The sequence below is a fragment of the Musa acuminata genome, chromosome BXJ2-3, assembly GCF_036884655.1.
Source record: "Musa acuminata AAA Group cultivar baxijiao chromosome BXJ2-3, Cavendish_Baxijiao_AAA, whole genome shotgun sequence".
NCBI lineage: Eukaryota > Viridiplantae > Streptophyta > Magnoliopsida > Zingiberales > Musaceae > Musa > Musa acuminata.
The window spans coordinates 36,278,237-36,292,128 of record NC_088340.1 but is presented as its reverse complement, the minus strand read 5'-3'; the positions used below and the strand labels follow the sequence as shown (position 1 = coordinate 36,292,128).

Genomic DNA, 13,892 nt, shown 5'->3' with positions numbered 1-13,892 from the left:
GGGATAGAGCAAAAAAAAAGCTTAGAAATTTATTATGTCTATCATCTTTTCTAAATGTATTTTAATAAATATATATATTTTCTTTTTATTATATATTCTTGATTGAGTCATTTTTTAACCCTTTCAATTTGAAGTCACTATTCATCGTTGAATTTAGGATTCTTTAATAAAAGAGAAAGAAAATTTATTATCTCAAACGAAAGATACAAAAGGTGGAGAGAAGTAGACAGAACAGTTAGATTGCACAGAGGTCTTCAAGCCCCTGTCGAAGTTTCAGACACACAGGAAGATGACGCCTCAACGGAGAGACAAAAGCCGCTGGATGAAGAGGTCGAACGTCTCATCTCGATCCAACAAGCTTATCCGCACGTACTTCGCCTCCACGCCAAAATGTCTGCCGCTCCGGGTGAGAAGCTTGTGGTTCCTCAAGAAGCTCTCACAGTCTTCCACTCCCTCTTTCTCGCATTTGAGCCATGCAAAAGCTTCACATACACCGAAGAATGGAAGAGAACATGAGAAGGAACCATCAACAGAGCTATTCCAGCATTGTTAAAGTAGCGTACCAGGATAGGTTTCAGTCTCCTCCCCAGTGAACCTACAGAGAGATGACTGGAACTCAGGTAAACTGAAGATGCCCGACGCCTTCACTGCTGCTCGCAGCTTCCGCCACCTCACGGACATGAGTCTTCGTCCGTACTCGAACAGCCTGTGCTTGTTCCCTGGAAGCTCATGCCCATCCGAGACCACTTTAAGGATCTTAGCTACCCGTAGCTGCGAATCCTTGGACACTCCAATAGTGTTCAGCTCTATGAACTTGGTCATCCTCTTGGCGACATCCTTGTCCTTCACCAGAGCCCACCTGCTCATCAATGCTTAAACCTGAGATTAACAAGGTACACAAGACAAAGATGTCCTATTTCTACTGCAGATGAGGAAGAAGATGTCTACCCCAGTCGAGCTCCGGCATGGCCAGTGCTCTTTGAGACAGTGAACAGCATAATGTCATGGTCTGCAGCACCAGTTATGGGGGTGTACTGAGGCCAGTAGTATGCAAGGTCATGGATCGTCTTCCCGTTCTTGGAACTCAGGACTGCTTCTCTAATTGAACCATCTGGGTTATTCGGAGAGCAAACGAACTCTATGTACGCATCACCTTCGAAAGTGGATGCATCCCCAGCCCACCGGTAAAGCCCTGACCGAAGGTAGTCTGTGACTGTTGGATATGACTGCAATCGATCGGCAAGGTTGGTAAGTCGCAACACATGTATCGATCCACAGAGATAGGAAACATGAAGAAGTTTGCCGGATCATGTTATCGGCGACACTCTCACCGGTCAAAACATTGATCAGTTTAGCTATCAAGAACATGATATCTGAAACCCACAACAGAGAATTGAAGCTTAAATAGTTCTAATAGAAGGCAGGGAAGACACAACATCAGAAACATAAATTAAAGAAAAGGCGTTGACAAAGGTTTGTCGAATCAACAGAAGTGATCATCACACGCCGAGAAGCAGAGCTTTTAAAGATGGTTTACACCAACTTCTGCAATTAAAGATGTCTAACGTGTCTTGTTAGTTTATTAGGAATTATTCGGTGGTGACGCCGCCCACCAAAGAAAGTGCCATTATCCGAGTATATTTAGGCACTCTGTGGCTTAATTTGTGTGCGGTGCATGTAATGGGACTCACTGAGTAGTATGGAATTGCAGATACGACGTTCATTGGCTCAGCTGCATCGGGTGGGGATAGAGCATACAGAGCAGCCTGAAAGAGCTGAGTCGAGCCCGTCCCGACGATGATGAAACGACCGTCGTCGACGACAGCGTTGCCCACGAGGCTGTGGAGTCGCCGCACCTGGTGCGCGAACTCTGGTTCCAGGAACCAGCACAAGTTGGAGGGGTCGGAGAAGTAGCTCATGCTCTGCCACCCAGGGAAGACGATGTCTCCCCTCTCCCCAATCCTCTTCCAGAAGGCCTCGTAAACCGTCGGGTCTCCACTGTCATTGTTTCAAGGCAAAAATGGCATTCTCGTTTCCGGAGATTGGAATATTCGACTAACAGTAAGTTTGAAGAAGATGATGACTCACTGGTCGAGGTTAATGATGGCGTCCTTCGAGGTGGGGCGGGAGCCGGCGGTGGAGCTAACGCTAATCTCCTCAGCAGACACCATCTCCACCTCCTCCGCTGACGACTGCGGCGGCGCTATGAGCACCGCCTTCTCCGGTTCCGCAACAAAGCCGCTGCTTCCGGCCTCGCAACCCAGAAGTCCGTGACCCTCATACAGCGAGGCGAGGAGGGCGATGGTGACCAGATTCAGGGAAAGGGACCCCAGAATCGTGAGTCCCCAGATGGGGCCCGGAAACGCAGGCGCCCGCCCCTCGACCGAGGCCTGACTCCACCTCGTCCTTCTCTTCGAAGCCTTCGGCATTCGCGTGTCGCGGACGCCCAAAAAGAGAGCGGAGAGGGTGGTCAACAAATACCGGGTGACTCGCGTGCAGGCCGAGCGCCTTCGCCAGACAACGGAACCTCGTCAGAAGAAATATAACCTTCTTGTCGCCGCTCGCCGGGGAAAAAAGTAAGAAGAAGGCCGCTGTTTGATGCCGCTTGCAGCAATGCTTTCGAACTTGGCCCTCCCAGGAGTTTTTTGGCACCCACCCACCTGTGTTGCAAACTCCTGCACTACTTCTCTCTCTCTCTCTCTCTCTATATATATATATATATATCGCGCCCCATTCTTTACTCTCTCTGCCACGGAGACACTGATGCACCGTTCCTTTATAGTGGAAGGGCGGGCCTAGCGACCAAAGACATGTCTTTTCCTGGCAACTTTTTTTTTTATTTTCTTTTCATTTTTTCCTAAAATAAATTTAAACTGCTTTACAAAGCATGATCGACTTTATTTGAATACTATAAAGATAGGATATCAATACAAAAGGTTGAAGAACAACTCAACCTTTTAGGGCGATTGTCCCCAAAAAAAAAAGAAAAAATAGATTTTTCTGAATGGTATTTTCATTTTCATAATTTTTAAATAGTTATTTCCTATTTTAAAATTTAATTAAAGAATATTATATAGTATTTTTGTTTCAAAAATACTGCAACATCAATAATTAGTTCAAAAATATTATACAATATTTTTTAAAATAAAAAATACTATGTAGTGTTTTTAAAACACTATACAATATTTTTGAGCTAGTCTTATAATATTTTATGGTTAAAAATTAACCCACAAAACACTGTAAACAATTGATGAAAAATTATTTTGGATTAGATGACAAAAGAATGATGACTTTTTTGAAGGAGTATTTTTCAAATATTTAAAAAAGGTGATTATTTTAGAATTATGAAAAGAGGATACCATATAGGAAAAACTCAAAAAGAAGATATTTCCATAGTAAACTTCCAACTTATATATATGTCACATGATTCTTCTATACTTAATAATATATTATTTAAAAAAATCTTCTTCTTTTCTCTTATTTAATGGACATGTCTAATATTTTTTGCTTCTCTTTTCTATATATTAATCTTAGATACATAAATATTTTAAACATTTTCTTACTTCACATGTGAGTTTTTTTTTTCAATATATGGTTGAACATGTCTCATGTAGAAATATTAGAAAATTAAAATATTTGATCTCAAGTCCTACAAAAATTATATTAAAGGCATACCCGATAAGACTTTAAATAAGTATAGATTTAAATGATTCGATCAAATATAAATAATAAAAAATAATTATTTTCTTTTTATAGTATATTTAGGAGTCTTTATGTAATACAATAAATAAAATATTTATGACTATACTATAAATAATCATGTCCATGAAATTTTATACTATAAAATTTCGACATGTCCATAAAATAGTATAGTATAGTTATAGTATAGTTATAACTATAATTTTATAGTTATACTATAACTATACTATAATATAGTATAGTTATAGTATACTATAACTATACTATATTATTTATGATTATTATTTTATACCATAAATAATCATGTCCATGAAAATAATCATACAATATATAATTATTTTCAAATATTTATAGTATAGTCATAAATATTTGAAAATAATTATATGTATCCGTCACACACCAAATTCGAAGGTATAAAATAATAATTTATCGAATCAACTTTTTATCACCATTATGATCAATCTTATATAATAGAATCGATTTTTTAGTTAGTACTCTAAGTATCAATCTCATAAAATCTAGTCTCCATGACGTATTGATCAAATGTTTCATATCTCTTCTATCAATATTTACATGGATTTTAGGACCCCAAATTGTATTATGTAACTATAAATAGTATATATCCCTTCTAACAGTAATTATCGTTATGGTTAACGCACTAAAAAAGAAATCCATAATTAAAAATGAGATGAAATGACGTGTCACAGCGCGTTGCCTCGGTGGCTGACTCCTCTTGTGGGTTGTAACGTGGCACGCCTTCCCATGAAGCTTGGGTTTCTGTGAGCGCAGTCACGCACGCGCGTAATGATGGACTCGTGGCACACATGGCCGCTCTCGTCTTCGCAGTCTCGTATGCGCGCGCACAACGGTCGATGCACATGTTGGTTGCATGTATGTGGACTGACCGGGCGAGTCTCCCACGGTGGAAGTCATGTTGTGCCCAATCCAGTTGGGCTGCTGCGTTCGCTCGCGCGCCGGCCGGCATGTTCGTATGCGCCGTGACCGGTCGAGCGCATGTTTCCTGGTTCTCTAACCGTTATTATTAAATATTAAATTCAATAGTAATGTAACCGTTCTGATTCATAATTTATTATCATGAATTTTTTTATTTAATATGGTTTAAATGATTTTAATATTTTTATTCATTATACATAAAACCATTATTATTAAATTAAATATTTAATATTATTAAAGTTTTTCATTATGATTCAAACGTTATAAATTTAAATTAATTCTTGAACGTTATGAGTTGATGATGATAAATATTCTTGATGGGAGAATATTTATATATATACAGATTTTGATTTCTGGACTTAATAATTTCTTTGAAACAAAAAGGTTTTTCTATACCATCTAAAACGTGAGTTTTGGGTCAAGAAATGTCAAAGTTCTAGAAAAAAATTCTGTATAAATTTTTTACAACAATAGTCGAAGGTATGCTATTTTGTTTTCACGTTAGTTTTATTATATTTTAATTATAATAATTTCGAAATACAAGTTGACCTCAATAATTTCTTTCATGTGACTGACAAGGTTGCTCTTACTTTGTCGTCGAATACACTACAATGCACAACTCCACTTAGTGAAACATCCTCACGTGAAAACATGGTGGGATGCTCCATTAGCAGAGACTGTCTTCCTCGTCAACATTTGAAAACTTAGCTTCTGACTTCGATGAACATGGACAATCATTAAATTAGTGCTGCGGCGGCATCTCCTCGAGTGCTAATGATGTGATAGATCGAGTTTAGGAATGAGAAATATTTTAGATTCATTGGTCCGACGTAAAGCAAGCTTTTTAGATATAGATTATATAATTTTATTTAATTAATAAATTATAGATTTAATTAAATTTTGATTATGATTATCGATCAATAGAAATAACTTCAATTATAATCGAATTTATGGGGAGATGCTTTGAACGGAAAAATTCTTCTAATTATTTATCATAGATACTTTGCTCTCACTTATACCGAACTTCAACCTCTTTCTAACGATTCAATACATGATATGATGTGTTGTGACGTTATGTTATACATTGAGGTATTATATTTTTTTTTTCATCCCTCATAATTTTTTATTTTATTATTTATGATTATATTATGAAGAATAAAAAAAATGAGTTTAGTGTTTTTGTAGATCGACACCATTGTTTCTTTATTATATATCTTCATAAAAATTCAATACATGACATACATGATGTTGTGTTATAAATTTTATCTCATCTCTCCTTATTTCTATTTCATAACTTATAGTAAAATTATGAATAATAAAAAAAGAGGAGAATGCTAGTCTAATTCTCTTTATATAAATTAACATCCTTGTTATTTTTCGGATTTGATGACGGTACACTTATAAATCAAATAAAGATTTTATAAATAGTATTAAAATTTATATAATTATAATATTTGATTTATTGTTATTAATCTTAGTTCCTTATATTAAAATTTTTCATATAATAATATAATTATAATTTTTATTCATTCTCATCTTTTTCACGACCAGTTTATTGACCAAAAAGAATAGTTATTTAAAGTAAGAGCGAAAAATGCATAGTATCCCATTTAACAGAGGTTTGTGTCGATGGCTACGTGCAACTTTTCCTGCCTCAAAAGATGGGTTCAAGATGTGAATACTTCTCCCATAAGCATTCGACAGAAGACATAATCGATGTTTTGAAGCTTTAATGACAAACTTTAAGGTGAAAGACTTCTGAGGAGGAAGCCCAACAGGTTTGGTCCAGTTAACTACCAAATTAGTAAGATTGGAGTAGAGAATAATCTCTAAGTTGCTAAGGATTAAAACAGTGACATTACATTTACAACATGGTAAAATGGAGTAAGAGAATAGTCCACGTTAGTACATATGGTTTTGGCCATGGTATCAAAGTTTGATCTTTTGACTTGAATTGATATTAAAGATTTGATGTATTTTAATCATCCCTAATTTGATTTTGATTCAATAATTATACCTTTTCTAGTAAGGATTAACGCTCGTGTTCGGGATAGAACTTGATATATAGAATTTGATCACGGTTAAATTAGTATAAACTATAGGAAACAATATTATTCGAAATATATTTTATTTCATAAATATTTTTTTCATTATTCCAAAAATAAAAATATTTAGAGTATAGTTAAATACTTGAAACATCTTTTTAAGCACTAATCTCAAACTTATCAAAGTGACAAAGTCATCGAACATACTCTCGATGCTAATTCTATAAATAACAATATCAAACCTTCACACGTAGATATGATGAACTCACCTAAGGAGAATAACCCTGAAAAGACGTCCAACCTCCTCGTAGATCTAATTCTCAAAATATGATAACCTTCGAAAATATGTCTGATCAGGACTTTAGGAAATGGTTCAACAATTAATTTGGACACTAAAATATATTACTTGGATTGTTCTTGCTGTTGGTGAACTGATGTGATGTGACTGATGAGTTAGCATGGCCTGGTCCATGGATCGATGTCGGGAGTCCTCGATCGGTTGAGCTGGATGCCGAGGTCGATCGGGCCCTCGTGACGGGGTGTCGATCAGGGTTTCTTGGTTTGGGCACCGTTGATGTTGAGCAGTGTCTCTCTGTCTCTAGGTTGGTTAGCGGCTCGCCTTTGTACACTGGATGGCAACTCCGAGGTCGGGGCTTCTGTGGCTTGAAGGTGACCGCTTTCCTACAAGAATAACCATAGTGGGGTGATTCCGGACTTTGGCCCCTCCAACGAGCAAGTTAGTAGTTGTTTTTCTCTTTTTTTCCTCTCCCATAGCTGGATGCTGGCCAATGGCTTTTATACTACTGTACGAGGGTCGGTCGTACACGAGTTTGGCGTGGTGGCCGATCCTCGAGGGATGAGATGGTACCTTTGTGCGGCCACAGTCTCGGGACGCGTGGAACGGCGCCAGACGACATCGTCTCGAGCTTCCGAGATGGGACATACCAAACTACGCCTTGGTATAGATTCTGACTTGGTGCGTGAGGGTGCTCCTCTTGCTAACTCGATTGTAGCGCGACGTGGCATCGATTGTGACATGTCGTGGACCTAAAATATATCTTATCACTTAACCTTCAAATTTCAACAAAATATCATAAATAAAATTTTTAATTAAAGTGAGAAAAGTTTGATGGTCAAGAGTCATCTATCTTCGTACCAAAACATGATCCAAGAATAAGAAAGGAGAAAAAAAATTCAATCGTCAATAATATAAATAAATTTAATTAATGTGAAAATCTTATCGGCCCTTTATTACTTGCCCGTATATATATCAAAAAAATGTTAACATAATTTTTAAAATAATAAATAATAAAAATAAGATTCGAACACATTTGAGAGAAGGCCCTTCGGTATAACTTTTCGCCGACGACACGGTACTAGGCTTGGGTTCGTCTAAATAGTCTCATAGTCGTCGGGTCATCGAGCTTCGTTCCGTCCTTCTTGAAGCGGAGGATTTCTTCTATCCAGCTTGGCGGTACCTCTATTTCGACGACCTCGTGAGTCAGTACTGTTGGTGCCGTTACAGACTCAGTTGTCGGGGTCGATGCCAGGCTACAAACGAAGGCCGATCTGGCCAACGCATCGGCCCGCGTGTTCTGCGCTCGAGGTATTCTAGCGATCGAGAGGCGGTTGAAGCGATGGGCGAGCCGCTTCACCTCTGTCAAGTATAACGCCATCATTGGGTCCCCAACTTCATAGCTCCCGTTGACGTATCCCGTCACCAGCTTGTCATGGACTTAGCTGGTTTTGCCTAAGTCGTGCGGCACCCTTACGTGTCCGTCCGCAAAGGTCAGCCTCCCCGAAGCCTCTCATTGTCCCTTAGGACCAACAAAAGAGAGAACGGGTTAGAGAGAACGCCTCAATCGGGATCCACAAGCAAACATCTCTGAAAAACACTTCATAGACAATGCAAATTATAAACAGACTTTACAAGCTCTGAACAGTTAAACAACAAAGGGTAGAATGGTCCATTACAGACCGAAAATCTCTCACACGTGTCCACATAACACAATCTTTATTTACAAGCCTAAAGAGGCCACCAACCTAACTAAAATGGGATTATTAAGCCTTTGGTCGTCCCTTTACATGCTGTACAAGGCATGAACATGCCAAAAGACACGGACATACATAAGCATTACATCAAACATCTTGTTTAGAAGTTTGTCTGTGACAAGCTGGGAGTCGCTGAAGACTTCGAGGTTGTCCACATGCATCTCCAGAGTGAGGCGTAGGCCGTGAAGTAGCGCCTTGTACTCGGCCTCATTATTGATGGCTCGGAATTGTAATTGGAGCGACCTATCGTTGGTTTCTCCGGACGGGCCTTTGAGGATAAGCCTGACCCCGGCTACTTCGGTAGTGGACAAGCCGTCCACGAGCATGGTCCATGTGCTCTCGTTGTTCTCCTGCCCAATACCATGGTCTTCAGGAGTTAGCTCGGAAATGAAGTCAGCCAGTACCTGAGCTTTGATGGCGGTCCTGGGGGAGTACTGAATGTCGAATTCGCCGAGCTCGACCGACCACCGCAGCATCCGACTCGATGCGTCGAATTTGGAAAGGATTTGTTGCAATGGCTAGTCGGTGATCACTTTGATTGTGTGAGCTTGGAAATAGGGCCGCAGCTATCGAGCCATCTCCATTAGTGCGAGAGTCAGCTTCTCGATTGGGGAGTACCGCGCCTCGGACCTGACGAGGACGTGGCTAACGTAGTATACGGGTTGTTGCATTGGTGGCATTTCCCAAACTAACATCGAGCTGATTGCCTGCGTCGAGGCCGCTAGGTAGAGACTAAGGGTTTCTCCTGGCTCGGGTGAGGCGAGTCGGGGCAAGCGTGCAAGGCACGCTTTCAACTTTTCGAAGGCTTTTTCGCATTCCGGGGTCCACTTAAAGCTATCGGCCTATCATAGAGCCCGAAAGAAATGGAGGCACTTATCGCTCGAACGTGACACAAACCTACTGAGCGCTACCAACTTCCCGACGAGTTGTTGCACCTCCTTGACCGAGCGAGGGGAATGCATCTCGGTTATGGCCTGAACCTTTTCCGGGTTGACATCTATCCCCCTCTAGTGAATGACAAAGTCGAGGAACCTCCCCGAGCCAACCTCGAAGATGCACTTCGCGGGATTCAAGCGCATGTCGAATAGTCTAAGCATTTGGAATGTTTCCGCTAGGTCGGTCAAGGGCGCACTTGCAGCCTTGCTCTTTACGATCATGTCGTCCACGTATACTTCCATGTTCCTCCCGAGCTGGTGCTTGAACAACTTGTTGACCATCCTTTGATAAGTCGCCCCAACGTTCTTCAGATCGAAGGGCATCATTTTGTAGCAATACAACCCTCTATTGGTGATGAAAGTGGTGCTCTCCTGATCTTGAGTCACCATTTGGATTTGGTTGTAGTCCGAGAATGCATCCATGAACGTAAGGAGTTCATAGCCCGTGGTGGCGTCGACTAGTTGGTCTATCCTGGGAAGTGGATAGTAGTCCTTGGGGCATGCCCGGTTGAGATCAGTGTAATCAACGCTCATCCTCCAGCTTCCATTGGATTTCTTAACGAGAATTACATTCGATAGCCACCGAGGGTATTTAATGAATCCCGCTTCTTTAAGGCGGTCGACCTCATCACTGATCACTTTCTGTCGGTCGGGAACGAACTTCCTTGGTCTTTGCCTCACTGGCCGAGCCTCGGGGTCGACGTTGAGCTGGTGCTGGGTTACCCCCGGGTCAATCCCGGGCATCTCCTCGGGGGATCATGCCAACACATTGGCATTTTTCCTTAGGAAATCGATAAGGTTGAGCCTATCTGCTTCGGGGAGCGTCGTCTCGACTTTCACGGTTAGATCGGGCCGGTTCTTTTTCAAGGGTACCTCGGTAAGCTGCTCAGGGGGTTTCAGCTGCATTGGCGCTATGGTTCCCTCGCGGGGGTCGGGGACTTGACGAGGTCGTGACTTCCCCAGGAGAGTAACCATCGTAAGATAGCATCGCCTTGACTCTCCCAGATCACTTCGGGATTCCCCGATCCTCGCTGAAGTTGGAAACTTAATGGCCCGGTGGTAGGTGGATACCACCGCCTTTAACTTGTTAAGCGTCGGTCGGTTGAGGATGACGTTGTAGGCTGAGGGCAGGTCGACTACCATAAAGGTAGTCATTATCGTCTTTGCTCTCAGCTCTTCCCCAATGGTGACAGGGAGGATGGTTGTCCCGAGCAGGGAGATGAAATCCCCCATGAATCCAGTGAGTGCCAACGCCATGGGGGTGAGGTCTTCCTTGGTTAAATTGAGCTTCTTGAAGGCATCGAGGTACAGGATGTCGACGGAACTCTCGGTGTCGACCATCACCCTTTTGACCCAAGCGTTGGCGATCCGAATGGAGATCACCAAAGCATCGTCATGATGTGAGCGCGCGACCTCTTTGGCTCCGAAAGTGATTTCAAGCTCGAGCTCGGGCCGGGGATGTTTCTCAACCGCACTCCGGGCATAGGCCTTCCTCATCGTTGAGTTGTTGTCGCCGGCTGTTGGTCCTCCAGAGATGACGTCGATCTATCTTTCGATGGGTCCCTTGGGGTGTGGAGTCGCTTCCCGGGGTTCCTTAAGATTGCGCCCGAGGTGACCTCTCCGGATCAGTTCCTCAATTTGATTCTGAAGGTCATGATAGTCTTTCGTGTCATGACCGTAGTCCCGGTGGAACTTACAATATTTGGACTGATCTTTGTGAGTAGCTTTCATGGGGTTGGGCTGTCGCAAGAGACCCTTCTCCCTGATTTGGAGGAAGATCTCGGTACGAGATGTGTTCAGAGGGAGAGGCGGGGGCCTCGAGAGCAGTAGCTCTTGTCGGTCGGGCCTCCGGCGGGGTTGCACCCGGGCTGTTGAGGTCATTCCCTCGGATTATTCCACCCTTGGCCTCTTCCCATCCAAGCGCTTTCTCGCCACTAGAGCTTCGGCGACGATGTACTGGTTGGCGCGCTGGAGTATTTCGGGGATAGTTACTGGTGGCTTCTCGATCAGTGACCAGAAGAACCTTAAAGGCTTCAAGCCCATCAGAAACGCCTGCATGATTAAAGAAGGGTGACCGTCCGGGAATCCCCGGATTTCAAAGGCAAAACATGCCACAAACAGAGAGAGCGGCTCGTCTTCGCGCTGGGATAACACGAGCAAGGTGGCCATGGAAGGCCAGGGTCACACGCTAGCGAGGAAATTCTTCTCGAACTCCCTGGCGAGTTGATCGAAAGATGAGACTAAGATGTGCATAGTCGATTGAACCACACTTGTGCCGGTCCCTTGAAGGTGGTCGGGAATGCCCGACACATCACTGTAACGGAGGTGCCATAGAGGGCCATCTGTGCCTAAAACACGACGACGTGCTCTGTGGGATCAGAGCTGCCGTCGTACGTCTCCAATGCCGGCAGTCTAAAGTTGAGGGGTACCGACTTGTCCTATACTTCCTGAGCGAAGGGGGATCTGCCCGAGTTGCCTTCGTTCGACTCGCTCCACGACTTCTGGAACTCGCGTTGGAGCTCGTCCAGTCGTTGGTTGACCCGGGACAGCTAGATCCTGAACGAGTCATCCACCGAGTCGGACGATATGGTGTCAGGCTCGGAGCGGGGCAGTGTGATTCGGCTGGGTGCGAGTATGCTCTGCTCGAGCATACCTCTCGAGTCTATCGTCTGCTCTTGGGCTTCTCTCGTCCTGACCTGCTCCCTGCTCGGCCTTTACTGAGTCGGGTCAGTTGGGGGAGCTGCTAGCCGCACGATTTGGGGAATGAGTGGGACGAGCGTCTGCATCATCCCCGCTATTGCTTGTACTTGCTTGGTCAGGTTGAGGAACGCCTCGGGCGATACGACCGAGGGTCCTATGGTAAGTCCGGGGGACAACAACCCTGGGTCGTTGAACAGGCGCTAGTAGCGATCTGACATCAAAGCTGGGATCCCCCCGTCTCTGAGGATGAGGAGGGACTGGTCTCCGGGTCCGACAGAGGGGTGACTGGTCGGTGGTTCTCCTTCAGGGAGAGCTTCTACGATATGACCCTCCTTCTAGTGCCAAAAATGTTAGTGAACTGATGTGCCGTGGCTAATGAGTTAGCACAACATGGTCCATGGGTCGATGTCGGGAGTCTTCAGTTGGTTGAGCTGGATGCCGAGGTCGGTCGAGCCCTCGCGATAGAGTGTTGATCAAAGTTTCTCGGTTCGGGCACTATTGATGTTGAGCAACGTCTCTCTGTCTATAGGCTGGTTAGCGACTTGCCTTTATACACTAGATGGCAACTCCCAGGTCGGGACGCTTGCAGCTCGAGGGTAGAATGACCTTCGTCGGGTGATTCCCGACTTTGGCCCCTCCGACGAACAAGTCAGTAGTTGTTTTTCTCTTTTTGTCCTTTCCCTTGGCCGGATGCTGGCCATGGGCTTTTATACTATTGTACGAGGGTCGGTCGTACGGGGGTTTAACATGGTGGGTCGATCCTCGAGGGATGAGATGGTACCTTTATGCAGTTGTCATCCCGAGACGCACGTAACGACGCCAGATGACGCCGTCACGAACTTCCGGGACGTGACATACCAAACAACACATTGGTACGAATTCTGACTTAGCGCGTGGGGGTGCTCCCCTTGCTAACTCGACTGTAGTGCGATGTGACATCGATTATGATGTGTCGTTGACCCAAAATATACCTTATCACTTACCCTTCAAATTTCAACAAAATATCATAAATTAAATTTTTAATTAAAGTGAGAAAAGTTTGATGGTCAAGAGTCATCTATCTTCGTACCAAAACATGATCCAAGAATAAGAAAGGAGAAAAAAAATTCAATCGTCAATAATATAAATAAATTAATTAATGTTAAAATCTTATCGTCCCTTTATTATTACTTGCCCGTATATATATCAAAAAAATGTTAACATATTTTTTAAAATAATAAATAATAGAAATAAGATTCGAACTCATAACGATCTATGAAAATCTGATTAGTCAAAGTACCTTCAAATGGGCTAAAATCAATTTACTAATCCGATAGCAGTGGTATTTTTTCTTTTCTTTATCATCAAAATAAACTCCACCGTATAAGCAACTCAATCCGTCCATGTCACAACGTAGAGGAGACATGCCAGAATTCCTGCACACATTTTGCGCGTTGCGTCCATCTTCGATTGACTGATGTAACATCGAAACAGACGTTTTAGCACTACAAAAGCGCATACGCAGCCC

General features: G+C 43.0%; 1 protein-coding gene across 1 annotated transcript; it reads right to left on the bottom strand.

The window, feature by feature from the left end:
• Window positions 1-180: 180 nt before the first annotated feature.
• On the bottom strand, window positions 181-2,723 carry LOC103979260 (tryptophan aminotransferase-related protein 1). Its single transcript, XM_009395337.3, has 5 exons — window positions 2,089-2,723; window positions 1,692-1,998; window positions 949-1,226; window positions 564-859; window positions 181-482 (listed from the first exon to the last, which is right to left on the bottom strand). Exons 1-5 carry the CDS (start codon window positions 2,427-2,429, stop codon window positions 298-300), a joined length of 1,407 nt encoding a protein of 468 aa, XP_009393612.2. The 5' UTR covers window positions 2,430-2,723; the 3' UTR covers window positions 181-297.
• Between the last annotated feature and the right edge of the window lie 11,169 nt (window positions 2,724-13,892).

Coding starts and splice junctions, on each gene's coding strand:
- LOC103979260 (XM_009395337.3), bottom strand. CDS start 2,429: ATGCCGAAGGCTTCGAAGAGAAGGACGAGGTGGAGTCAGGCCTCGGTC. Junction 1,227..1,691: donor CTGCAATTCCATACTACTCA/GTGAGTCCCATT, acceptor GATCGATTGCAG/TCATATCCAACAGTCACAGA. Junction 860..948: donor CATGCCGGAGCTCGACTGGG/GTAGACATCTTC, acceptor ATTGATGAGCAG/GTGGGCTCTGGTGAAGGACA.